Genomic DNA, 26,444 nt, shown 5'->3' with positions numbered 1-26,444 from the left:
GATAGTAGTCCCCTATTATACAGAAGTAATGAAGATTGCAAGTACCCTGCTAAATATAGCAGGGGCCTTCCAGATGGCAAGACCCAGAATCCCAGTTCCTAATACTCCGCCAACTGATGGCACTATTTTATCGTGGTGATCTCTAATGAAGGTAAGTGCCGTCTGAAAGGGGCCCTTTTTATCTGTAAAAGTTTTATCTCCACGGCTTTGATCATCATTATCAGTTTCGGATTTTTCTGTGGGTGTTTTGTCGCTCTCAGGTGACTTAGTACCAGGTCCAGTGGGTCCTTGAATACCTTCACCAGGTGAACCACTACTAGTGTTTGCACTATCTTGAGTATTTTCAGAGGTAGGAGAACCTGATTCTGGAGATGAAGATGGAGTAGAACCGCCATTACTACCACCTCCAAAGTTTTGTTCTCCACCTGAAGGGGATACAGGAGCAACAGTGAGTTGAGGTCCATCAGGAGTACCTAGCTCACCCTTATGCCCTTGAGATCCACTATTCCCAACAGAGCCTGCACTACCTGGAGAGGATCCAGAGGAAGCACTATCTTCGTGCTGACATCCAATGCTGAGTTCCTTGGCAATTTTGTGAAGTTCTTTCCCAATCTTATCCTTGGAGTTACTATCAGTTGGCTTTATTCCAGACAAAGAAACAGAGTTAGCTTCTGTCCATGTCTTGTCTCCATAACTCTTTCTTAACCATTTTCCAGGCTCTGATCCATTGTCCATATAAATTAGCAACTGCATATTTGTGTTACTTTTACAGAGGTAGACGTATATCTTCTTTACCTCCGTCATTAAACTTTCAGGCAATGTAACATCTTTAATGTCATCCATGAATCTATACTTATTAAAAGAGGGTTCTGGAGTTTCTCTACCTCCTGTACTTTTAATAGTGTGTTCATACAATTCAGATTCATCTGGTAAATCATGAGTGTTTTGGACGACTTCGATCCTCCTATGCTTATTCTCACATTTGCAATGATAGTCTTCCTTCTTAGATACATCAGCCAAAACAATGTTGTTTCGCATACAATTTTCGTAATCAAGCACCTGAGTAAGATCATTTTTGGATAAGTTTGAAGGCACCCATTTATTATTTCCAAGAGTATAAAGTTTTGATGTTCCCTGATCCGCTCCATTTGACAGTTCTAATAACAAAGGCTTATCATTCCTACTCTCTGATGTGTAGTAAGCGTTTACATACCCACATTCTGTGGCTACAGTGGACTCCGTAAATGAGATCATAGAGTCGCCATGGTATGTACCTAAAACTCTCATCTTGTTTCCGGAGGAGGAATGTTTAAGACATTTAAAGCCACTAGGAACCGTACCACCAGTTATCTCTGAAACAGTAATGGTAACAAAGGAAGTGCTATCCTGAGAACAATTGCTTTCAGAACTGTCCTTAGGACTCTTAAAGCAGTTCAAAGAAGGATGACCACAGTACTTCTTATCTTTATCGGCATTGAGGTTGACTATCACAACATCCGAAAATGTTTTGTTAAGACCTTCAAGCACTTTGTTGTAGTCTGATAAATCTGCAGGAGGTACAATATTGGAATATTCCCATCTGTTAGTCTCATTTTTTCGTTTAAAATAGATTGGTTTACCTTCACCAAGGCCAATGATCAGTGGAAGTGAATTGTGTTCATCATTTGACCAGTATACCACTTCCAGTGCCTTATGGGTTTTAAGATAACCCTTTTCTTCAAATCCAGTTTGTTCAATACCATTGTGCTCAACCCTTTGGAGCTGATAATAGACAGACCACCAAGCATTATCTTCCGGAATTTTATGGTGATATTGTTTGTAATTCTTGAGTGACTGTTTTTCGTCATTTCCATGCTCTTTGGTTATCCTCGGGTTATCTATCCTAGAAAGAGTTATGGTATATCCATTTCTCCCATAGTATGTAGTTGTAACATTATTTTTGGCATCCTTGGCAATATCTACGACAGAATATTTGATACCCATATACTATCCTCCTTCCATAGTACTGCTAGAACCTTCATCCTACTCCATATCTTACATAGTATGGAGCACCTGTTTTACTCGTGCCATTTACAAAATTTCCAACATGGAATCCGTTATGTTTATCCTAAACGGGTCGTCTTCCGGCAGGTTTCTGAGTTATTCTGTCAGCTTTACAATGTTTCCATTCCGTTTATTGTACCTAAAGGGTAAATGCCTCAGTGGAAAATGCAGATGTAGAGAGACAGGAGCTCCTTGACCTACTTGTGGTAGTCCTCTGGCTACTGGACCATCTACCGTCTCAATATCTCAGTTTCTCCGTGCGTATCTTTACTCTTCCAATCGAACAAATTTTGTCTTTTTCAGGAGCTTCTTTTAGCGATACTTGAGCTCCCCAGTTTTCCGTTTTTGGGCAATTTAAAGGACCAATTGCGATATTTTGATGTATTTAAAGGGTTAGTAAGTCGTTAAAACTGCAACTATTTGCCCAAATCCTTGGTGCAAAAATACTTTAAATCATGAAACACAGGAGTTTAGGGCTAAATTACGGATAGAATGAGATTTGGGACCGCAAAGTGGGCGGCGATATTGTGTGGACTCTTCTATCCCCAAATGTGCAGTTTCCGTCACTTTTAAATTTCCATTTTTTCACCTCTATAGTTTAATTCTACCATCTCCTCTTGTGCCCATTTTGGGCCTAATATCACGGTCAGGAGTGGATATAATGGAGGTCTCTTCTTCACATTCCCTCAATGTTTTTAGCATAACCGGAGTTTGGCTTGCACTGTAATTTTTTTGTACAATCTATAGTAATGGCATAAGGGAAAATACGGTGGTGCAGGGCTTATGTGCCCATAGATGGCCCAGAACATATGTTAAAGGAGTGTCATACTAGATCCTCGTTTTAATGGCTAACTGTGCCTTAAGTATACAACTCCACTGTTTTAATCATCTTTATTATATGATTATAATGATGGTTCTGTTGTAAATTTCTGCATATTGTGCAGAATAAACTTTATAATGACGCTGAAGAGAGTTGTGGCAGTTGGAGTTTAAGCTTGCATGCAGCGGTTGTGGCAGGGTACATTGGAGATAAAGGGGCGTGATACGCCTCTATATAAATAAGAGAATTAGGTAAAAATGTGACAGGTCTCAAACAGTCCTTTTTAGTGCATAGTAGGAGAGTAGTCTTCATGGGATACTTTGTTCCCATCTACGCTAGTTTTATATATAGCTGGAATTATCTCACAGTATACATTTTTAGCTCTATATAGGAATGTAAATAGTGGGTTATAATGCATAATTAGCCGGGATAACTGGAGAAACCCAGCGACAGAGGCACTCAACTATTGTCTACCATGAAGTCTTGCGTAAAAATTTTGGCTTCTCATCAAGCATAGCCATGAATTTTAAGAAGGTTGTACACAATTTTATACCCAGAATAACTCTGTAAGATGAGCATCAAGGAGAATGATGGGCGTGGATAACCTGCCAAACTTGTCATAGTAATAACCAACATAGCTCAGTACAACACCAAAGAAGTTTAAAGGATAGTAAGAGTTTTATACTGCGTCTTCCATTGGATAAACTCAGGGAATAACCACCTCTATAAATCTCTACGACTGCTACTGAGAGCGATTGAGCAGCCTTCTTCCACTGCAAGGGTGCTCATATAACAGGTACAAATTATCATGTTATCGCTATTTATCGCAGCAAAAAATTGTAGTGAACACTTTTGTTAATCTTCCCTTTCCAGACATTCTCTTCTTCGCCCCATGCATTGTCTATTCTTCCTCCTCTTCATTCTTCCACTCGTCTTCTCAAAGTGTCACGGGCCTAAAACACTATATCCTCATCAAACATCTCATGGTGTGTCCTAGTGGATGAGCATTTAAGGGAAGATGAATATCTTTTCCATTCTTCTGACATCCTGTCTAGTAGGACTTTGTAACTGCAAGGGCTCCAGACTTCCCACTGACAGACTATCTATCCAGGTTCTAGACGACTATGCAGAAGATGAAATTTTGACTGGTGATTTTGTAGAGGAGACAAGGAAAGGTGGATCTAGCGGCAGAAGACTGGTCTGGGATCTTGCTAATGGAACTGTCTATGAAGAAGAGTATATACAGCCATCAGCTCGTAGACGTAATACTGGAAAGGTAGAATATCTGACGGTGGAAGAATCAGCTGAACAGGATGGAGTTACTCTGGATCTTACCAGTCCAGATAAGGATGAGTGCGAATTCTTCGAGTATTCCTTTGTTGCAAACACAGTGAAACTCATTGTTCCTAATAAAGGTGTTAGCGTCTCCAAGCTTGTGAACGGCAGTGAAGATATCTACACCCTTTCCTCTGGAGAAACATTTGATCATGCTAAAGCCTACCTAAACAAGGATAAGAAGCCTGAACTTGTTCTTGTAGTAACTAGGACATCTGGCGCTTCTAAGGAGTACTATCTTGAACTTAAAGATGGGAAGTGGACGGTCTGTGATAATCATGGAGAAAAGATGCTAGGTTTAAGGGTTCCTGCCGAACGTACTTCAGACATTGACCTTTCCTTTAAAACTAGTACTGATCAGTGCACAATATTTGAAACAGAGTTACTAGGCGTTACAACTAAGCACTTTTACCCTAAACCTGGCCATGTCGCTATCCAAGTAAAGGATGGTAACGAGGAACTATGGAATGGTGGAAACGGTGACTATTGCCTTTCTTGTCTTGTTTATAGAAAAGGGAATGTAAAACTACTAGAAATAATTGTCGTGGAGAATTCGTCAGGAAGAGGCAGATACTTTGAGAGGAATGTTGGTGGAGAATGGAGGAGCATTACTGAGGAAGAGTATGATCAGAAACTTGCTGATATTAAGGGTAATTCTGGTGGTAAATCTTCTGTAGAAGACTATAAAGAATATCTTAATCTTATTTCCACAATAGCACCTCGTAGTGGACAGTATGGCTTTGAAACTCCCCAATTTGTTCCCCCGCTTGCTGACTATTCTAGACAACATAGTTTCAGTCCTCCACCAGATCCCAAAACGTTGGATCTTGCCTCTCTTACGGATCCCCGCTACAAGACGGTTGACGTCGACATTGCTGGAGCGCCTGCAAGGGTTTACATAATAAATCACAGGGAAGATGTAAAGGAGGTTAAGTATAATGGAAAGGAAGTATGGAAAGCATATGATGTCCTTGATGCAAGTGGATACACTACTCCAGGGAAATGTGCTTATTGCATAACATTCCTCAGGGGTACTGGCACTGCTATGATACTAGTTAATATACATAATGTGACTGTCTACCGGGAAATCTTCAGGTACAAGGAAAAGACGGGATATTTTGGTGGAGGCGGACCTGGTTGGTCAAGATCAATAACGGAATATGCTCAGGAAATTGCCGCTCTGAAAACATGCACAGGTCCTCCAACCAAGTTTACCCTAGACATTTCCTCCGCAAAAGGTAACGGTAGGTTTAAGCTCAAGAAGTCCGTTGTCGAGGGCATAACCATCCGCTATTACTCCTCCAAGCCTGGCAATCTCATAGAAAAAGTTGTGGATGGGTCAGCTGGCCTATGGAATGCTGAGCATGACACCGTTTGTTACCTCTGTGAACTCCATTCCAAGGGTACCTCTAAACTGCTGAGAATACACACTGAGCAAAATTACAAGATTAAACTCCACTATTTCGAGAATGAAGGCTCTGGATGGAGTACTCTGAAAAAATATGAATTTGAAGAAAGACTTGAAAGAATGCAGTAGTAATAGTAATAGTAGTTTAATAATTTAAAATGCAGTATAAAGAATCCACTGTCTAGCATCTCAAATCCGTAATTCATCTACGGACTACCGCTTGTAGTACACATTTGCATTGCTAATGTCCATCTCGTACGTTGGTTTCAGAGCAGAATGATTCACAACAAAGCTGCTCTGGAGTACCTGGTGAACATTTTGGATGCAACACACTTTCAAAAAGGTCAAGAGACGGTGCTTAGCACAAACTGTAATTTGTTTATCATTATATTTGCTCATTATTCAGGTTTTTAGATACGTTTACTCGATAAAGTTCTCTCCATTGTTATGCATAGAGTTATGCCCTTGAAGCATTCAGCTAATACATTGTAGATGTCTACTATACATGCAGACTATCTGGCCATATATCTGCCATAACTACTAAGGATAAAGGGACTCGGTGGAGGTTGATGATTGGATAGACGTTGAAGTGATTTCTACTGATGTGAGTGTTGATTGTACTACTGAGTACTGCTTTGATAGTTGTTCATCTTGTTCTGTGGATAGTCTCTCTGACGGTGAGCCAGTTGTGAGGGAGGATGAATGGGATATAGATACTGAATGAGGACAGTATTACAACGGTGATAATAGGGTGCCGCATAATTAAAAACGTGTAACAGAAGGCTTAAAAGGGACTAAGGATAACCAGAGAATGAATGATTATCTCACCGGTTGTGAACGTACATAACAGATGCAACAGAGTATGTAGATGTAAGGGAGGTAGACACTTAACCGCGAAAGCGGGAACTTTAGGGAATACAGACTTCAGATTCTGTACCCATGAAGCTATTGGAACTTCTAAGATCTCAAATGTGACTTGGCAAGGTATAGAGATTGAAAAAATAGGAGGACTAGCTAAGGCACTTCACGGTACAAAATCTGTAACTACGTACTATCACAGAGCGTATGATGGTCAACAGGCCTCTATAAAGAGGCCTCTTCTCATAAGGGTCAAAGATATTACAGGAAAGAGACATTGGTTTGAGAACCTTGGGCACTACGCTAATAAAAAATGGCAAAGAATAGATGGTGAAGCATTATCTGGAGGATATCCTGATAATGATACTTATTCCAACATAAGTGACTTAGAGAAGAAGTTAAATGCACTCACATGTAGATTATTCATGTCTCATTACATAAGAATAGATTCTGATAAGAATGATAATCGTGAATGTCCAATATGTAAACAACATATTGATGTGAAGTTTCAACAAGATAGTCCTGGTATATCTGGATACGCAAGATATAACTACGAGGAGTTCCTGGAGAATTCAATCCTTGTTCACAATAATGTCCCACTTACGTACAGAAGGAAGACAACTCTTGGAATAGGTTATTATCTACCAATCCCAGTTGACAAAGGGAACTTTGGGAAAATATCCGTCTACTACTGGAAGGAAGACAGTCAGAAGAAAAATCCCCTCTTGATAGAATTTGTTGGTAACTTTGGTTTTTCGTATTGGATTGAGAATATTAGTAGACCTGGTAAAGATGGTAATTATCAACATGATAAGTGGAGACCCATAGGAATGCAGGGTACCGGAAAATTTGACATTTCCGGTCACGATCTCAAAACTAGACTCGATATTCTCAACTGCATATATAACAGAGTTCTCCAAATTTATATCGGCAATCAGAAAGACTGCCATCATCCTAAGCATTTTTTACACAAGAATAGAGTTTCTTGTGGATATAGTGAGGTATTTGGTACTTACCCAGTTCTCTATTCCTACAGATATAGACCGACTCTAAGCTATGGAGAACCTTTCAATGTATCTGAAGTTAAGATAGAGGGTAATAAACAGGAATTAGTATCTGGTGTCCTACCATTTATGAATGTTACCAGCTTTATTGTATATGTCTCACCTTGTGATAAAGATAAACCGTTCTTAATTTGCGTAGAAACTGGGAACAGCACTGGATATAGGGAGCAGAAGAATTATAAATGGTACAAAACAGAAGAGATAAATGGTCTCTGGAAGGAACATAGCTTCAGTGCAACTACTGAACAATCTCCTAATAAGGTTATAGACAAGCTTAAAGATGTATTGGAAAAGTCCAGAAGTCCTCTTCAAATAAAACCTTGTCATATAGAGACTAAACAAGAGGGTATTCAGTTTGACATCGAACAAAATCCAAGAGAAGGAGAATACTTTTGTAATTACTACGGTCAATCTGGATCTAGGAGAGTTCCAATTTTTGTTACAAAGTCTAGGGATACTCCTGTAGTTAACTTCTTTAAAAATTCCCAAAAACCCGCCATGAAAAATGATAGGACCTTTGTTGTACAACGGCAACTGGTTGGTGGATCCGAGTTTCAGTCAAAAGTCGTTGATGTAAAAATTTTTGATGTATACTTTTGGGAAGGAGACACAAATAGACCAATTATCATTGAAGTTAAAAAGAACGGTGAACAAAATACAAGATACTATGGTAAAGGAAACGGTCATAGTGATTCTTGGTTATATGGTAGTAACGAGGGAAGAAGTTTGTTAGAGTCTTTGGACCACTGGAATTGTGAGAATAATAATGCTATTCCAATAGACTTAACAAATCCCACAGATCTTAAAAGATTTTATGACAAAAAAACATCCAAATGTCTACAAAGCATACTAGTAACAGAATCTAACGCATATAATCTTCCAACTGAAGCCAAAAGTGTATATGAAGCAAAAACTTATCAACTGGAAAGTAGTAAAAGAGTTTCTAGACTTACCTATAACGGTAATGCTACTAACATAGTTCCTCCCTATACTGAATATGGACCTACTTTGAATATTTATTTCTGGAGCAAGGAGTCAAAGATGCCTCTTCTAGTCGAGTTTAAGCCTAAGGCTGGAGGAAGCGACTGGTTTGAGAATCTCGGTGGAGATGGTACTAAATGGAAAAGGATTGACGAAATAGTGACTAAAGAATTTTATGATCCGAATGATCCATCTAGACTCACATACGAATTCACTGAAAAGCTTAATGAAGTCAACTGCAGAATACATGGAGTTACTCAGATAGATATTTCCAAGAAAGCTAAAGAGCCCTACTGTCACACTTCTCTTTACGCACATGAAAAGAGGATTAAGATAACTCCTCTCAATAATCCTGAACTTCCTTACTACAATATTTATGAACATTCTCCTGCTACAACAGGTAAGAACACCCTTAAAATATCTTCTATATACAATGGAAACGATAAGCAAAATATTAGTAAAGTAGGACTTCTTACAGATGTAAAGAAAGTTATAGTCTATTATCCGGAATGTGATGGAGGTGTTCCTATTGTAATACATATTCAATTTAATGGAGGAAGTGGTAAGTGGTTCAAGAGAGAATCTGAAAAAGGGCAATGGAAAGAAGATACTAATGAGTTTGAAAGTAAAAATACGGAACAAATTAAGGAGATCCTAGATATTATTACAAAGAGTACAAGTGCATGCGGTCATAAAATTAGGGTATCCCTTGCTCAAGAACCAAGACTACCTACAAGTCCTAATGATCCAGATGATAATCTTAAATTTACTGAGGTATTTAAGGATTTTGGTAATCTTGACGATGAACAAAACAATACCAGTGATTTTGTCGGACTTTATGATGAATATGAAGATCCGGGGATTGTTAAAGAGCAGAATAAAGTTACTTTTGTTACTATCCCTTCCGGTACATCTCGTATGAATAATTTCTTTACCCCTGGTTTCCTAACGGCTCTACCTCTAGAAACTGCCATGTCTGGAGTTATAATAGATATAAAGGAAAAACCAAATGTAGGAAATAGTAAAGCTTACAAAATATCCTCAAGTAGTGGAAAAGATGTTGAGCTATATAAAATTGAGGAACCGGATAGGTCTAGGTTCCACATGTTTATACACACATCTTCGGATGATATTCCTTTCAATGTGGGTAAGGTGGTATTTGGGGAAGAAAATAAACATATTGCAGACTTAAAATCAAGTGGCGATAGACCTGTTGATAGTTATTCTGTCTGGTACTGGACTGGAGACCAAGAAATGAACAATCCACTCCTCATTGAGATATCAAATAGTGATGGAAAGTATATATATAACTTCAGCAAAGACAACTGGGAAAGTTGGAGTGGTGCCCAGGAAAAGAATAAACTAGAAGGTGAGCCCCTTGAAAATGTACTGGATGACCAAAACTGTAGTCTCAACAAAGCGGTTACCATAGATCTTAGCAAGAAGGTATCTGAGAATAATGTACAAGGAAGTGGGTATTGTTGTAGCAAGTGCAATAACAAGAAAGTCACAGTTAAATATACTCAGAAAAGGATAAATACTGTTAACATGGAATACTATGTCCATGCAATATCTGATCGCCAAGTAAAGCTTTCAAAGATTAAGTATTACGAAAATAGTGATAATAATAGTCCCAGGAAGAGAATAACTTCTTATGGACTAAGATTTCCTATTGAGGGGCCAGTGGATGTCTATGTCTACTATTGCAACGGTACTCCTGCACTGATATATGTTAAAAAGGATGGAAGTGATAAAGAAAATAAGTGGTTTAAGAGAGAAGGTAATAGTAATAGTTGGATAGAAGTTCCTGGGAATTTTGGTAGCACAACACCTGAGGATATTGGTAATAATCCAAAATGTGACAGCTGGAGAAAAGTAGATAAAGTGCTTCAAGACCTTGGATGTAAAAGCCAAACATGCGCAGATACAAGGGTTGGTAAAAGTACCAGTGGAGTTTCCACAACGATATCCGTTGCTCTTCCTACAACTGCAGCTCAATCTCTACCCCAAACACAAGATTCACAACTATCAATTCAGCTCTCAGAAAACAAAAGGGCAACTGAAAACCCCCCGGAATATAAAGATACCATAAGTAATAAGGGGATTACTGTCACAAGATCTTTCTGTCCTACTAGCCAGGGATCTACCGCGAACTTCTTTAAGTACACTCATAAGGATTCTAGTGGAAATAAAGAATTCACACTAAAGGAGATTAAAGACGATGGTTGGAATGTTATTACTACGGAGTTTAGTGGGAAAAAGGTAACCGCAGTTTCCGCTTATTACTGGAAGCATGAGAATGGTAGCGGTCAGACACCCACGAAAGTTCTCTTGGTAGAGGTACTATCTGAGAAAGATCCTAAGTGCTCTTATTATGCCAGAAGAAGCGGTTCGTGGATATCTCATAAGATTAAAAATCCTGAGAAAGGACCTACTCAAGCTGAGTTAGAATTGCTAAATTGTGAGATCAATGATGTTGTTCAAATAGATGTAGCACAAATTACTGATTATTGTCATGACAGTAAAGATATTATGGATAAGCATGATAATAAGAAAGTCTCTGTAAAGGAAGTAGGAGATGGTCAACTTGGAAGCTATAGTGCTTATGAACATATTCCAAATGAAGCTGCTTATACTAGAAGCACCCCTCATAAGTTTAACATATCTGCATTCAAGAAAGAGAACAAACATATACCACTTAAAACATTACAGCATCAGCTACCTGTCAGAAATGCTATTAGAGTTGTTGTCTACTTCTGTGGTAAGATTCCCCTCCTGTTTTACATAGACTCTAGTACCCTTAATGGAAAGGATAAGTGGTTTCAGAGTACCACTCAGGGAATGAGTTGGGACACAGTAGGACCTGGAGCTCCAGAGAATGAGAGGGAATATGATAGGATAATTGGCATACTTGATAGTTTGCAGAGTTATTGTAAACCTCCAGAAGTAACTATAGATATTTATGAACGGAGTATTTCCAAACCTGAACACGCTTATAAGGATGAATCTACCAACAATATTGATGTTAAGCCTGAAGGAATGTCAGAAATATCCAGATTCAGTGAATATAAGCACACTGTACAGAATAGGAACTACTTTACAATCCGAAATATTAACTGTAACGGACAACTTACTGCTGGAATTGTGAATATAACTGTCGCTAAACCTCTAAAGTATGTTTCTAGTGTTTTGGTTTACTACTGGACTCCCCTAGAGAGTAGGCCAAAGGATCACATTGATCAGATAGGTAGACCTCTTCTCGTCAAAATCACTACCCAGGGACCTGATTCACAATCAACTACAGAAAAGTACTATGAAAATAAAGGTTTTTTAGATAATACTAAATGGGAAGAATGGAGACCAAATCCACCTACCAAAGTGATTCTTGAGAAAAAACTTCGCCTCCTTAACTGTAGGCTAAATAATGCAGTGATCATAGATGTGTCTCAGAAGGACAATCCTGGTTACTATGATGCTTGTGAGACAACTAATAAGGATACTCTGGATCCTTCTCACGGTGATACTAAGATGCAAGTTAAGAAGGAGGATGAAGAATCTCTTAAAGGTTATGAAGTGTACATCCACAAACTCAAAGATGGTTTATCTGGACAGAAGTTTCACGTAGTAAAGTTCCTAGGAAGTTCTAAAGAAATTCTTACTGGACTGCCTAAAAATATTCTTGACGTAGAGGAAGTAAGAGTCTACATTTGCCCAGATGATCCTAATAAGCCCCTTCTCATTTACTACAAGACTGATAGGGGCCATATTTGGTACAAGAATACTTACCAAGGTAGTACTCTCCCTGGTAAATGGGAATCCGCAGGAAATGCTTTATCCACAGGTGATGATACCCAACAGTATGAAGAAATCCTCCAAATACTCAGCACTCTTAAAAGTAGCTACAGCGTTGCTAAAGAATCTAAAACTCAAGCTTTTTCTGACGGAGGTGCCACTATTGTCACTGGTGCTACCCTTGGTATAGGAGCCATCTCCGGTATATCCTCTGGTACTCTTACCGGAGCTGGTGGTCTTACTGGATTTGGCTTGTGGATGTTTAAACGTTATAATGGAGATCCTTGGGTGAGACAGATTTAATGAGTCTCTATGGAGATACTATAGATACTAACTTGGTTACTGAGTAATTTGTCTTAATTTGTTGGTTTGTTTTTGTTTCATGTTAGTTGTTTCTCTACTTTCCTATATCGTTGATTGTGAGTATCATTCTATGGTGTATAGACTAAAAGGTCATACTGGACAAAGTACAAGTCTGCATAAGTCCTAGCATTCCAGTATACCAACAAGAGAGGAGTCTAGAGAGGGAGAGTCTTTACTACCACAGGTAGGGAGTGCACTGCATTATATCCACCAAAACCGGCACCTCCTGTTCCTATTCCTCCGGCAACTGTCCCTCCTACAATTTCCCCTATGTTTGATGGTGGAAAGTACTCTGCCTTTAGCTCATCTAGCTTCACCTTTAGTTCCGTAGCACCAATTTCCTGGTTTTCACTCTCTCTATCAATCTTTTGCCAAGTCTTACCGGGATCATTGCTTCTCCCATAGTATATGTACTCAGCTTTAGGCGTTTTCTCTACCTTTAACATGACAACCAGAGGATTATCAAAGGCTGTATCGCCAACCCAGTAGTATGTTGCAAGCTCTACCAATACTTCCTCAGATTTTATGTCATCGAGTCTATTTCCACCGTGCTTAAGATAACTAAGTTTAAAATGTGTCTTTCCCTCAACAGTGTGTTTGTATTTCTTATATTCAGTAGCGCCCTGTTCGGTTCCTCGTTCTTTATCATCCACCTCAAAATTCTCTGCATCAACTTTAATCTTATTTCCATCATTATCATGATTAGAGTATTCACCAGATGTTCTGTCAGATTTGTTGCTCTTGTCACTATTTTTAATATTCAAGACAACAGATGGGGAGTGAGGATCTAAAAGGAGTTTCTTAATCTTTTTCTTCTCTTTTTCACTACTATAGTCAGTAGGTCTATCACTATGAGATACTTCCTCCCAAGTATTATCTACTTTTGTTTTCTTGTACCATTTATTAATATCGGATACTTTATAGTGAATTAAGAGGGGATAAGTTGTTCCTACACTTAGGGGATAATGGAATGCTAAGAGCTCAGTGACTTCATTTACAGATGGGAGCCCATTTTGAGGAGTGGTCTTGTAGGTGAATGAAGATATAGAAATCTTTCGAGAACTCCCACCACTAATAGAGTGTTTGCAGTTCTTGTAGTTGTAACTGGAATCTTCAGAAGAAGCTACATTAATCCTTTCATGACAGCTAGGAGAACCACATCTATATTGTACAGTTGCAGAAATGTCTATGATATGTGCCCGCTAAGGTTTTTCAGTGTGTCTACTAACTGAAGAGATTTTAAGTTTGGATCATGAACCCACTCTTTGCCATTAAGCTTATAAAATGTATCACCAGCGCCAAGCTCCAAAATTAGGGGTTTATCATGACCAACATCACCCTTCGAGTAGTAGATATGTGCATTAAAACATGTGGTACCAAGCACTGATTCTTTGAAGTTGATAAATTTGCTTTTATGCCTTGTGCATACAATGTTCATTGATCCACCTCCTCCTACAAGGTTGTGAGTGTATTTATCGTATCCATCTTTTGGTGTACCCTTTTGTTCAGTAACTTGTATCCTAACATCCGTATTGATTTCTGAATTTTCTTCTCCATTAAATGCATATGTTCCACTAGTATGGTCTAACTTGAGAGCAACTACTCTTTTAAAACATTCCTCATTAACAATCCTTGCAAGTCCACTATAAACATTGTTGGCTATACCATATTTTGTCCAAGTCTTGGAACTTACATCATCTCTCTTGTAGTATTCATAATAATAGTCACTATTCCAAGACCACCATGTTTTTTTACCCTAATGAATAAGGGACAGAAATTAGCATCATCATGACTCCAGTAGTAGACTGCAAGATCCGTGTGACAAGAGTTGATATAAATAAACCCATATTGTTTAGTTCCATTGTGATAAATGCCACCTAGGTATAGAGATTTTCCAGGGAATTTATGGATGTAGGTTTTGAATTCTTGTATTTGAGTACTTTCCCTTTGAGGAGTTATCGTTTGGCCACAAGCAGTATATCCATATTTATAGACAATATCGACAATTACATATTGATATGGGCTGTAGTCACTAGCTTCACATCCACTATCATTAGCCATCCTCCATTCTCATCCATTTTGTAGCACTTATCTAGTACCATATGTTCATAGATATTTCCTCATCTCTCCATTGCAGCAATTCATTAATGTCTCAACTGGTGTGAGAGAATGGTTAGTGCAGATGAATACCAAAACCCACATAGGACATACACCTATAACAGTCTAATTTAGTAAATACATATGCTACATCCTTACTCCATGGCATCTCTCGACACCTTGCGTGTATTAACAGAATGAGAATAGACGACAGTTCAAAGTGCACTCAAAATGACCATAATACGAACAAAGTGAGCATGAGTGAATGGGTGACCATACGCAGTATAGGAGCTGTGAAGGTGACCAACGGGAATCTAAATGACCATTATAGAGACTATAAGAATGGAAGAGTGATGATGGCACATAGTGATAGTCCATGCTAAGCCTTGTTAATACCTGGGCTCACCATACTCTGTATGCTCGTCATTTGTCCTCTACTCGCTTTCCTCATAGAGTCTCCATCACTCTTCCATTCGTTATACTCATTCCATAGTGACAAACTACCTAGTCTTTGACGTCGGTAGGTCACCTGCTTTGGTCTATGGACCTACGCAGTGATAATCCTACTGGTAAAAGGTCCTCTAAAGAGTCCATTAAAGAGTCTACTGGAATGGGAGTAGATGACCATTACTCCCTCAGGCTAAAGCCTGTGGTCGCTTGTTCGCTATTCCATAGCTCAGATCCCTCATTCTTCGGGAGATAGCAGTCGTACCTACTGATGTAGGATACTCCTGCCAGCTCATCAATTCGCTTCGTTCATGTATTCGCCATACTCTACCTACTCGTTCCACTCGTATGCTCCGTATTATGCATTCTGATGAAGATTCTTTCTCTTCATGACGAGTTCAATAAGCTTTTGTGAGTTGCCATGTGATTGATCAATTGGAAAGTAATCGCTCTCTTGGACATACTTTGCGCACTTTTCCCAGTCGAATGGGTCTTTAATGTCCCGTTTAGCTTCCTTGGGTTCATTGAGTAGGAGTTTTTGGAGGTTTTCCTGAATTTTGGTATTGCGATCAACGTGCCATTTCTCGAGTTCTTCGGCTGCCTGTTTCGTTCTGGCTTTGGTTTCCTCCACTTCCTGCTTCTTGAGGCGCTCAATCTTTTCGTGTAGGTTTGCTTGCCATTTCTCGTGGTGATTTTGGGCCTTGGCTGGTGCTTGTTGCTCGGCAGCTGCCACGTTCTTTGGAGGTGTGACCTCAGAGACCTGTTCTGATCGAGCAAGATGCACCTTGTCATTGCTCTCGACGGACCTGCTGGTGAGGACTTGGCTATCGGTGCCTTCCGAGGCGTCGACAGAGTCCCTGGAGCTCTCGATGATGTCGTCGATGTCAAAGAGGAGATTTTCCTTCTTTCCCATTTTCTATTGCATTATTTTCCGTACAGACGCGCGAAATTGCGAAAATTTTGGCGATTATACGACTGAGGGACAAACGACGCCACTCGACTTGGGGTGGTGTGTGTGCAGAGGCTCTCGCACTCCCTGGGTCTTTCCATCGCTGCTCTGGACTTTTGATGGTCATTGTGGCATTTAGTCGTGGCCTTGGGGGTCAACTACCCGGTTCCGGTATGGACAGCCGGGACACTTTTGGCCATAAACTCCCTCATCCATCCTTCTTCTAGAGACTCCCTTTGGTCGTCTAGTACTCCTTACAGTCGTACTGAGAATCCTACTCTTCCTTAGGCTCCCCTTGGTCGCCATAGAGCTCCTTTCAGTCGCTCACATTCATCCTCCTTATAGTCGGATAGTTTGCATCATAGACACACAGATACGGATAAAATTTAGGGGACAAACAGGGTGGAGCTCCTGTACTCGGTCATTGGAAAGAGGTGAATGTAGTCGGCGAGTCTCATGGGAATGTAGCCGTTGGTGTGTATGCTCTTGAGTATGAGATAAATGGCGACGAGGTGTAGCGCCACGTACGCGACCTTGTGGAGGATGACTTGGTGGAACTTGAGGTTTGGTGCGGCCCTCCTAAAGACGTTCTGGCAGTTGAATAGCGAGACGACCTGTTCCTTGAGAAAGTAGAGCGAGTAGGCGAAGCCAAAGATGTAGTAGGAGCGCGACGTGAGAAAGTAGACAAAGATGTTGTAGAGGACGTCCTTGAGCCACCGGAAGGTGACTACCATGGCGTTGCGCTTCTGCATGGCCAGAATTTCCGGGTGTATGGGACCCCTTTTGTCCATTCTCTTGACGGCCTCGTAGAATGATGCGATTGTTACCCTTTCTTCCTCTTTCTTCCCCTTCTCCTCGACGTACTTGCGATATCCGACCGGCGGCGGCAGGAATGGAAGGCCGTTGTCCTCCTCTTGTGTCTCCTTGGCGCCCATGTCAAGTTTGGCCGTTTAAAGTTGAGTGTGTGTGGAAGGCCGGGCCCCTTGTAGTGTCGCTACCGGATTCCCTCGGCTTCACAAGTATTTCTGTCTCCATCTACTCTCATCCCATTCTACTGATTCGCCATTCTGTGCATCGCGTACACATTTGGGTTTGAGGATGATTCGCGGGCGCTAGACGATGGATTTCGGAACGTCGACGTTTTTGAAGCTGAGCAGGCCTCAGGCTGCTCCCGCAGAGTTTGAGTTTACGGAAAAGTCGCAGCTGGCGCTGATCAAGAAGAGCATAAAATCGCAGAGGGACGGGAGGAGCTACGAGGTCATGGTCCTGCCGAGCCCCAATGACCTCTACGTTCCCTCCTACTACATGCTGGACAAGGACAGGATCTACTGGCTGCAGGGCATCAAGCCCGGAGTGAACCCAGTCAGCGTGTTTATAGACGAATTTGTGGCGACTCCAGAGTACATTCTGGGCACCTTTGACTTTGATGTCATGTTCATTTTCATCACAGTCCTGTACAATAACCCCCAAAAGTTTCTGACGATGCACTCCAGAGTCGTCGAGTGCTACAGAAGCGGCGGATCCAACGAGCATAGGGACCTGGAGCTCGCAGTTTTGACGCTCTGGAACAGGAATGTGAATAATGTCAAGGACAGACTCTTGTACCTTTGCGATACCATGGAGTCCCCCGGAGGAGAGGAGCTGCTCTACAAGCCGAATAACGAGCGTTTTCTTGCAATGTTATCCCACAAGGTTGGCAATATGCGCCAACACATCGCAGACAATGGCATCATAATACCAGACTATTGCGAGTCCGAATGCACGTCCACAAAGGGGCTCAACAAACACTTGATAACGATCAAAGAGGACAAGTGTAAGGTGTTTTGCTGGGGAATCATCCAGTCCCTCTTGTCAAAATCCGCCAAGAGCATCCTACCATCAAAGGTTGTGGATCGTCTCGAAAAGTTGGATGAGGAGAAAAAGGTGGAACAGGAACTCAAAAGGACGCAAGAACCTCTTGTACGCCCAAAGCCGGTTCGACGGAAAATAAAAACTATCAAACTGCCAGAGAATACCGCACGCATAACGGGTTTCTTTGGTAAACTTGTCAAGAAGGAGTGACTACCATTTTAACATCTCGAAAACATACACATTCATGTTCGTGCAAAAGCGATTAAAATTTACGTAATGCGTTGAGCAAGATACTCCAGAGTATAAGAGCATTTGCATGATGCGATAGAGCGCCGTGTAGAGGAACCTGGTTTACGACAGTGATGATTCCGAGTGCGATTTGGAGCATTGATGCATGGAAAACCCCCATGGCTGCCTTTTTTGCAACGACTGGAACTCCAGATTTTGCTGAAGTTAGTGCACAGAGAGCGGATGCAAACGTGAGATAGGACATGCAACGGTGCACAAACTGTACGATCATTCCGTTTTCAAACCACTGCCTTTTGGATTCAATATTGGCAATTTCATCCGGAATGTATTTATTCATCATCTTTGGCCAGGTATTGCATGCCAACCCAGCATCATTTCCGGCGACAAGTGTTCCGTACGCCATAGTAAAGAGCGCAAAAATTGCGGTTCTTCTCATCCACCCCTTAACCTTGGCGACATTTCCCACTTTTTCTAACACCTCTGGTTTTGATAGTAAATTCAATCCGTTCCAAAGACATAACGAGTAGATTCCAAGCGCATCTAAAAAGTGCAGAGTGAGCCTGTAGGGAGATACTCTAGGGGTCTTGTTTTCAGTTGTTGGCTCCTCAAAGCCACTAGCCACCATCCACTTGCCGATGAATGCCTGGGAAACTCCCAACGCACCAATTGCTGTATTTTAGTGTATAGGCATGAACGAGGACAAACCTGCGGCTAGAACTTTACCAGCTGGTTTCAGGGCCTTGGTGAGGGTGAAGTAGACGAATCCTCCGGCAAAGACAGCTCCAGAGATCCTTCCAGCCATCCTGTGTACCCACTCGTTTACAAAGATGTTCTTGTACTCCTCGAGCGTAATGTCGTAATGCACGCTCTTGTACTCTGGTGTTTCCTGAATGCATCATCAGTTGTTGGATAGAACAAAACGCACGAACCTTGTAGCGATCAAAGTGTTTGTTCCACTCTTGTTCGGTGGAAGGCAGCGGGAGTCCCAGAAACTTCCAGTCCAGCATCGAGAGGCCACTTTCATTGAGTCTGACGTAGGCTCCAATGGTCATAACCCCGGCAGTGAGCCCAGCGCAGGCTGTAAATTGGCGTAAATCGACATACACACAAACTAACACAAGAGCCACCTTCCAACGCTCCGTTCCCTTCCAGGCACCGCTATATCGAGGCCACGCCTCGGCAGTTTGAGTCTCTGAGCCTCCGAATGGGAGGAGAAGCCTCTGTGTATGGACCCAAATCGGCCATTGGCAACGTAACGTTCCACAAACCTGTGATGAAATCCAGGCCTAAAGGCGCCTGTACTCGTGTAGCCTCGAAAAAGTAAACGAAAGGCCATTTTGACCGACATTTAGGACTGACGCGGTCCGGTCCCCATGCGCTCCGGAAAATCAGAGCGAATTTTCTCTCGGGACGAAAAAATGACCGGCAAACCGGACCAGGACGATTTAATACTCGAAGAGTTTATGCAAGCGAACGCCCAGGGCACTAAAAAGAAGAGCAAGTCCAAGAAAAAGGCAGTTGAAGAGGATGACGACGCCCTGCTGCAGCTAGAGTCGGTTGTTCTCAAGCCAACGAACCCATTGCTGGATAATCCAACCGATCCTGAGCCTATAAGGCTGGTAGGAGAGTGGAAGGAGCCGGTAGATTGGAGTAAATCGGTAGTTTCACAGTTCAAGGGAAAAAAGTACCCGGAAGGTGCGCCTATTCTCAGCTTTATAGCCTCCTACAGGTGAAGTTTGCGAGTACTATGGCTCTGGAGCGTCGCGAGTGTCTGCAGAAGAAAAGAGGCACCTGGAGAAAATCTCCAGCGACCGCTACAACGACATGAGAAAAGCTGCTGAAGTCCACCGTCAAGTTCGCAGGTACATTCAGTCGGTTATTAAGCCAGGTTTGTCGCTAAATTCTAGTCCACAGAACTTGTAGGCGTCAGATGCTTGGATCTGGTGAATGCAGTAGAGACCAAGACAAAGGAACTCATTGAAGCTGATGGGCTCAAGGCCGGTTGGGGATTCCCTACTGGCTGTTCGCTCAATGATTGCGCTGCACATTATACCCCAAACTATGGCGATGAGACTATCTTGCGTAAAGGTTTGTTTTGTGCCCTTTGTCTATCCTCATTCCCCATCTCTACATGCACCTTAGGGGATATTTGCAAGCTGGATTTTGGAACGCACGTAAATGGCTACATTATAGATAGCGCATTTACTATCGCATTTGATGAGCAGTATGATGAACTCATCAAGGCCACTCAAGAGGGCACCAATGTAGGCGTAAAGCTGGCTGGTATTGACGCCAGGGTGGCTGAGATTGGTGAGGCTATTCAAGAGGCTATAGAGAGCCATGAAGTTGTCATTAATGGGAGAACATATCCCGTCAAGGCTATAAGGAACCTTACAGGACACAGTATTGGGGCATATCATATTCATTCTGGTAAGTTTTGGTCGACGTCATGGCTTTTGGTCTGTTCGAGACAAAAGGATGCCAAAGTTTTATAGAGTAACATGTAAGATTGGGATGGAGAATGTTTTGGTGTACTGGTGTAGCTTTAGGATGTACTCCATACTGTAAGACAGTGAGCTAGTTGTGAGAGAGGATGAATGTTGAGTGAGGAGTGGATAGGAGACTACTATTGGATCTCAGTCTTGAGGAACATACTCTCTATGAACATGGATGGTGAGTGTTAGAAGAGGGACTATAATGTCCATGTATGAGGACTTGCTCTGAACACCATGGTCTATATACTCTACTAATAATGGCGGATCAAGGAATAACCATTCAGCTTCAACACAAGCCAGATAGAGATGGGGACCCTGGACAGACTTATGAGAGTGGAAGTAAACAGATTAAAGTCACAAGATCACCCTATCCTCTTGACCAAAAATCTGCTGCGAACTTCTACGAGTACAAACATGAAGACTCTACTGGAGCGCCATTCAAACTTGCAAAAGTATCAGATGATAGTAGTAATCCTACTAGCGGGATTACTATGAACAATACTGCCAATGTTACTTCGGTTGTAGCTTATTACTGGAAGCATGAGAATGGTACTCAGACACATACCAGGGCTATTTTGATAGGAGTTACCATTGCTGGATCAGGTGGAACCAAATATTATGCCAGGAGTGAGAAAGGTAACAAAGATTGGCATGAACATAAACTCCAACCCGAAGTCCTAGAGAAAGAGCTAGATCAACAAAACTGTTACGATAACAATGCAGTTACCATAGACCTTACCAGTGGTAATAGACACTCCCCTCTAGACTACTCTCTTGTTGGTATACTGGAATGCTAGGACTTATGTGCACTTGTAGTTGTTTAAAGATGCTCATTTAGAGCCTAATGGCAAGACAAACTCTTCTGTTAATCTGTGTTAAGAAATCTGGAGATACCTACTGTTACTACTGCAAGGGAGGTGATGGACACTGGTACCGGTACAAGAATGGAGATGAATGCGGTCAGATAGAAGCTGGAGACACTAGTACTGGACTAGGTAAACTGCTTAATCTACTTAAAGACAATCCACTTACCAGTACTAACTTCTCTAGTGTTGTTAGTGACACTTATCTTAATAAACTCCAATCTGATCATGCCAATTATGACTACTGGAAAGTGTTAGGTAATCACGATGGTGGCCCATGGTGGAATCCTGTATACTGGCGCTTGTCTCCTACTTGTATGCCACTGATTATGCATGGTTTAGCGGTTGGAGCTATGGGTTCAATTTTCTAATGCAATGATACTAATTACAACTTCGGCATCCCTTGAAACTTTGAACAGATTCCTTACCTTCCCATACTATACATTACACACATCAACATTCAGGTAAATCGGTTCCAATTGTGGCAAACAGTGGTTGCAACGATATTATGGAGGAGGGAGATGTTTTCGCCATTGAGACATTCGCTTCCACTGGGCAAGGATACGTCTGGGAAAAAATGGAGTGTTCACATTATATGAAGGACTTTTACGCAAATTTTGCTCCTCTAAGGCTGAAAAGTGCCAGGGAACTCCTAAAGGTCATCAATACCGTAAGTTTTGCATGCGTTTCACACATTCCCTTTTAGAACTTTGGGACCCTTCCCTTTTGTAAGAGATGGTTGGATGACTTGACAAACTCCAAGGGGACTGTAATGCTCAAGAATCTTGTAGAGGCAGGAATTGTTGTTCCATATCCACCTCTCTGTGATGTCAAGGACAGTTTTACTTCGCAGATGGAGCATACAATCCTTCTAAGACCAACCTGCAAGGAAGTACTCTCCAGAGGAGATGATTATTAAGAATCTTCAACTTTTCCTGTTGGTGTCTTGCATTTTTTAGCAAAATATTGCATTTTAAGCCAATAAAATGAGGCCGCCGCGTAGCACGGATGCCCGAGTGGTTAAGGGGGGGGACTTAAGATCCTCTGGTTGAGAGACCGCGTGGGTTCGAACCCCACTCCGTGCAATTGGCCTTTTGTCTCCTTTTCCACTTTCATCACTTTTATTTTTCCATTTTTAATCAACTGCCACAGCATAGCTTATGGTTTACGCCATGGTGTCACATACAGGCCACATTGGGGAAGCTACGGCAAGTGTCCGTCCCTAGACGTTGGCCATTTTTAGACGCTTTTTTTGGGCTTGCAGACCAACAATGGATGCAATATATTGCAAGGAAAATTCATGTGTAAAGGAGAAAAAGGAAAAGAATGGATGGTAGAGGTACACCGACGAGTCTCTTCCTCCACACATTTCATTCTTCTTCCTCCCTCCATTTTCCCTCTCTCCATACACTATAAACGGAGCTGCCACAAATTCTCCAGATAGACACATTTCATCTCTTCCATCCTGCGACATCACAGCGTGCTGTACACTGTCTTTTGCTTCCGAGGCGCCGCGTGTATTGACGTACAGTTGGCAGAGTCCGCTCCATGCCCTCAAAATTGTCAAGTCAATCATTATGAGCTCCAGCTGGTCGCCGAGTAACCGAGGAAAATTCCCCGTTCACCCCTCCATTTTCTCCTCTACACACCCTTCCAGGTACCCCTTGTCTCCTTTCTTCTACCATCCATCCATTGACATTCCTGATTGTAGAGTTTTCCGCAGTCGCTGTCGGTGTGTGGAATCCCTGGGCTTGGGTCCCCATTATCCCGTGGCTTTAAATCTCTCGTTTTGCGCACTAGTTACCGATAAATTTTGCATCACTTCACCTTTTCAGCTTAAAAAAACGTCGACGTTGTTGTGTGAACAATTTGCCCCTCGAAAATGTTGAATTGTAGACAAAAGGTGTTCAGGTGCCTTGCACAGGCCATCCCCGCCAGGAAAATCTCGACCAGGAGCGCCATTTTCAACAAAATGGCCCTCTGCAATGGCAACAATTTTGTCAGAAACGCCACTCGCTGCTTCTCCGCCGAGTCCAGCAAACTCCTGCAGGTCATTCAAGGCGAAATTCACCACGAAAAGTCAAACTATGAAGCTCCATCCACCGTCAAGGCGTTTTTGGACAAGAAGGAGTGGACCTTTGCCGAAAAGGACGGCGACGTCAACATGACACTCAAGAAGACCGTTGGAGGTACGTGCATAAATGTGCGTACGGCTTATACGGCTTCCACGATGCCTAGCATCACGGAAGCCCGTGAGTAGACTAATGAGCGACTTGTGTAAGCGAGCTGTTGACGAGTAACTGATAAGGTGGTGGAAGTATCGGCATGAGTGCTATTTCCAGTGTTTTGCAGATTTAGACTAGAAGGATGAGTTGGTATTCTAGGCTGTCGTTCAATGGATATACAGAGACTAACCATTCTGCTCACACCAGTTGGGACATGAATGGGTTACTACTGTGGAAGAATAAATGGGTGAGCAGTATAGAGGGAAGTCAGTGGAGGGACTATTAGGAAATACTACTGAATAAAGATGGAGGATCGTAAATGACTGGTACTCATACCTGTACCAGAGGAGAATCGGTTGACATTGACATTAGTAAAACAGCGGCTGGTGGGCATTATCAAGATGCATGTAGTAATAAAATAACTGTCAAAAATGATAAAGATATACCAAAACAAGGTTACAAGAGATACACTCATTCCTTCCCTGATAGATATTATATTAGCGGAATAAATTACAATGGAGAAAAACAAAGTGGATTTTCCCTAACAGATTCAGGTGAATATAAGAAAAGGGTAACCGTATACTACCTGGACTATGATTTCACTAATACACTTCCTCTCATAGTGGGACTTGAAAAGAGCAGTTGGAATGATAAGTATGACTACTATAAAAAGAGAATATCCTCTTTTCACTTCTAGTCCATGGAAAGGAGAAGATTACGGTGTTGTTCAAGAAACTCAACTTTATCCAAAACTCCAAGAAATTATCACTCAGTTAAAGGAGCTTGCAGACTAAATCTCAGTAAAATCAATGGTACTTACTATGCCAATGGTGACACTAATACACTTCCAAGTGTAAATAAAACTACTCAAGTAGAAGTCACCGAGTCAACTGTACATGATTGTTATAAAAAGTACAAGCATAGTCCTGTTACTGGAGGCAAATCAAATATAAGACTCCTTTCTACTAAGACCGGCAATAAGAACATACCATTTGAGTCACCTGTATATGGTACTTGGTGTAGTGAGGCTTATGTCTATTTCTGGGAAAAGGATTCTGGACATACTAAACCATTGCTCCTAGGACTACATGCCTCCACTGGGTCCACATACTTTAAACTCAATCAGGATAGTAGTAAATGGGAGGTAGATAGTACTTCTCAGTCAGATCTTAATGGAGAGCTTGATAGAGAAAACTGTAGACACAATAAGGCTCACCAGGTTGATATTTCAAATAAGAGTGATACTGATGGCTACCAATGTCCTACAGCAGGATGTGATGTCAATATCGCGTTTATGACTACTGAATATTCCTATTATCTACATATTTCTCCTGGGTATATTAGCAAATTAAAGAATGGAGAAATGGAGCAGACAGGAATTGAGTTTCCAAAGGACGCCAGTCAAGTATTTGCGTTTTTCTCTCCAAAAGGGTCTAATGGAGTACCACTTTTGATTGGCCTCTCAGCTACTCGTGATCAGTCCAACGTTTGGTATCAAAGAGACAAAGAACCTAACAGTTGGAAAGCAGTAAATGGTGATAAAAAATTAGATCCAGATGAGGATGATGAGATCTCTGAACTTCTCCAGGAAATTCACGAAGCAATCACTGAACACCGTGGACAGAATGGCGTTCAACGTGAGGAAGTCCCCGCAGCTGATCTATCTGACCAGGTTCCTGATACAGAGTCTGAGACTAAGATTCTTCTACAAGGTAGAGATGAAGCTGCTGGACAAGGCTCTGATGGTTCACAGAACCCTTTTCAGAAGGTACTTACCTTCATTAAACTTCACTACAAAGAAATAGCACCATCAGTTGGCGGAGTATTAGGAGGCCTAGCTACAGTAGGAACAGTGGCTGGTCTAGTAAAAAAGTTTTGGAGTACTATAATGTCATGACTAATCATTCGCATGTAAAATACGCTCTCTTCTAGACGACTCTACACCCACCTGAACAGTTCTATACAAAACACTGCAATTTACACACATGAAGCACAAACTGCCCTTACAACATCGCACACTCGCTTATTCCATCATTGTTCTGATAGGCTCACACTTCACACGATAGAAACATCTTTACATTTATTTACAGACTTTGATGTAACTGTTGACTTCCAATTGGTATCACCATTCGAAACCGAGGGTGAGGGAGATGCTCAAGCTGAAATGACTGACTTTTCCGTAACCGTTGAGAAGAAGAATGGACATGGAGTAACATTTTTCTGCAGCACTTTGCAAAACGACGAGAAATTCAGGTACATCATTTGCAACGTCCGCATGTTTGCTGATGCTGAGGCCAAGAATTCCGTAAGTTTTAGCTCTCTCCATAGCTTTCATCTTATGCTTAGGTATCTTCTTACAATGGCCCAGAGTTTGAGGATTTGGATGACACTTTGCAAGCTTCCTTGGACGAGTGGCTATCTAGCCTAGGAATTGACTCGGAGCTCTGCGACTTTATTGATGCCTGCAGCATTGACAAGGAACAGAGAGAGTACATGGTCTGGCTCAAGGGAATTGAGTCCTTCTTGGCCTAATGAATTTCTAATTTGTGATTCTTCTCTTCTTTACCAGTTACACCATTCCTTCTTCCCTCCATTTTTAATTTA

The 26,444-nt window shown here is 41.6% G+C and overlaps 11 protein-coding genes and 1 non-coding gene across 12 annotated transcripts; 6 read left to right on the top strand and 6 right to left on the bottom strand.

Moving 5' to 3' along the window:
- Nucleotides 1-15: 15 nt before the first annotated feature.
- BEWA_054770 (hypothetical protein) lies at nt 16-1,983 on the bottom strand (the record flags this gene model as incomplete). Its single annotated transcript, XM_004832815.1, has 1 exon — nt 16-1,983. One exon carries the CDS (start codon nt 1,981-1,983, stop codon nt 16-18), a length of 1,968 nt encoding a protein of 655 aa, XP_004832872.1.
- A 1,898-nt stretch (nt 1,984-3,881) lies between these two features.
- On the top strand, nt 3,882-5,735 carry BEWA_054760 (hypothetical protein; the record flags this gene model as incomplete). Its single annotated transcript, XM_004832814.1, has 1 exon — nt 3,882-5,735. The coding sequence occupies one exon, from the start codon at nt 3,882-3,884 to the stop codon at nt 5,733-5,735; it is 1,854 nt and encodes a 617-aa protein (XP_004832871.1).
- Nucleotides 5,736-6,421: 686 nt separating this feature from the next.
- BEWA_054750 (hypothetical protein) lies at nt 6,422-12,604 on the top strand (the record flags this gene model as incomplete). Its single annotated transcript, XM_004832813.1, has 1 exon — nt 6,422-12,604. The coding sequence occupies one exon, from the start codon at nt 6,422-6,424 to the stop codon at nt 12,602-12,604; it is 6,183 nt and encodes a 2,060-aa protein (XP_004832870.1).
- Nucleotides 12,605-12,819: 215 nt separating this feature from the next.
- Nucleotides 12,820-14,526, bottom strand: BEWA_054740 (hypothetical protein; the record flags this gene model as incomplete). Its single annotated transcript, XM_004832812.1, has 4 exons — nt 12,820-13,825; nt 13,894-14,307; nt 14,358-14,469; nt 14,508-14,526. 4 exons carry the CDS (start codon nt 14,524-14,526, stop codon nt 12,820-12,822), a joined length of 1,551 nt encoding a protein of 516 aa, XP_004832869.1.
- Nucleotides 14,527-15,412: 886 nt separating this feature from the next.
- On the bottom strand, nt 15,413-16,185 carry BEWA_054730 (conserved hypothetical protein). The gene has a single exon (XM_004832811.1). The coding sequence runs from the start codon at nt 16,119-16,121 to the stop codon at nt 15,567-15,569; it is 555 nt and encodes a 184-aa protein (XP_004832868.1). The 5' UTR covers nt 16,122-16,185; the 3' UTR covers nt 15,413-15,566.
- Nucleotides 16,186-16,543: 358 nt separating this feature from the next.
- Nucleotides 16,544-17,092, bottom strand: BEWA_054720 (hypothetical protein; the record flags this gene model as incomplete). The annotated part of the gene is made up of 1 exon (XM_004832810.1): nt 16,544-17,092. The coding sequence occupies one exon, from the start codon at nt 17,090-17,092 to the stop codon at nt 16,544-16,546; it is 549 nt and encodes a 182-aa protein (XP_004832867.1).
- Nucleotides 17,093-17,276: 184 nt separating this feature from the next.
- On the top strand, nt 17,277-18,218 carry BEWA_054710 (conserved hypothetical protein; the record flags this gene model as incomplete). Its single annotated transcript, XM_004832809.1, has 1 exon — nt 17,277-18,218. The coding sequence occupies one exon, from the start codon at nt 17,277-17,279 to the stop codon at nt 18,216-18,218; it is 942 nt and encodes a 313-aa protein (XP_004832866.1).
- Nucleotides 18,219-18,270: 52 nt separating this feature from the next.
- On the bottom strand, nt 18,271-19,593 carry BEWA_054700 (cytochrome C oxidase assembly protein, putative; the record flags this gene model as incomplete). Its single annotated transcript, XM_004832808.1, has 4 exons — nt 18,271-18,926; nt 18,963-19,143; nt 19,187-19,335; nt 19,374-19,593. The coding sequence occupies 4 exons, from the start codon at nt 19,591-19,593 to the stop codon at nt 18,271-18,273; spliced, it is 1,206 nt and encodes a 401-aa protein (XP_004832865.1).
- Nucleotides 19,594-19,647: 54 nt separating this feature from the next.
- Nucleotides 19,648-22,534, top strand: BEWA_054690 (methionine aminopeptidase, putative; the record flags this gene model as incomplete). Its single annotated transcript, XM_004832807.1, has 6 exons — nt 19,648-19,952; nt 19,987-20,145; nt 20,181-20,345; nt 20,400-20,687; nt 22,080-22,285; nt 22,322-22,534. Exons 1-6 carry the CDS (start codon nt 19,676-19,678, stop codon nt 22,532-22,534), a joined length of 1,308 nt encoding a protein of 435 aa, XP_004832864.1. The 5' UTR covers nt 19,648-19,675.
- Nucleotides 22,535-22,617: 83 nt separating this feature from the next.
- On the top strand, nt 22,618-22,700 carry BEWA_054680. The gene has a single exon. It is a non-coding gene; the product is annotated as a tRNA-Leu (tRNA).
- A 137-nt stretch (nt 22,701-22,837) lies between these two features.
- BEWA_054670 (hypothetical protein) lies at nt 22,838-23,191 on the bottom strand (the record flags this gene model as incomplete). Its single annotated transcript, XM_004832806.1, has 1 exon — nt 22,838-23,191. One exon carries the CDS (start codon nt 23,189-23,191, stop codon nt 22,838-22,840), a length of 354 nt encoding a protein of 117 aa, XP_004832863.1.
- A 215-nt stretch (nt 23,192-23,406) lies between these two features.
- Nucleotides 23,407-26,395, top strand: BEWA_054660 (conserved hypothetical protein). The gene is made up of 3 exons (XM_004832805.1): nt 23,407-23,804; nt 25,931-26,145; nt 26,187-26,395. Exons 1-3 carry the CDS (start codon nt 23,498-23,500, stop codon nt 26,370-26,372), a joined length of 708 nt encoding a protein of 235 aa, XP_004832862.1. The 5' UTR covers nt 23,407-23,497; the 3' UTR covers nt 26,373-26,395.
- The last annotated feature ends 49 nt before the right edge of the window (nt 26,396-26,444 follow it).

The sequence above is a fragment of the Theileria equi genome (genome assembly GCF_000342415.1).
Source record: "Theileria equi strain WA chromosome 4 map unlocalized gcontig_1105316255039, whole genome shotgun sequence".
NCBI classification, from domain to species: Eukaryota; Apicomplexa; class Aconoidasida; order Piroplasmida; family Theileriidae; genus Theileria; species Theileria equi.
This window is presented reverse-complemented; position numbering and strand designations above follow the sequence as displayed.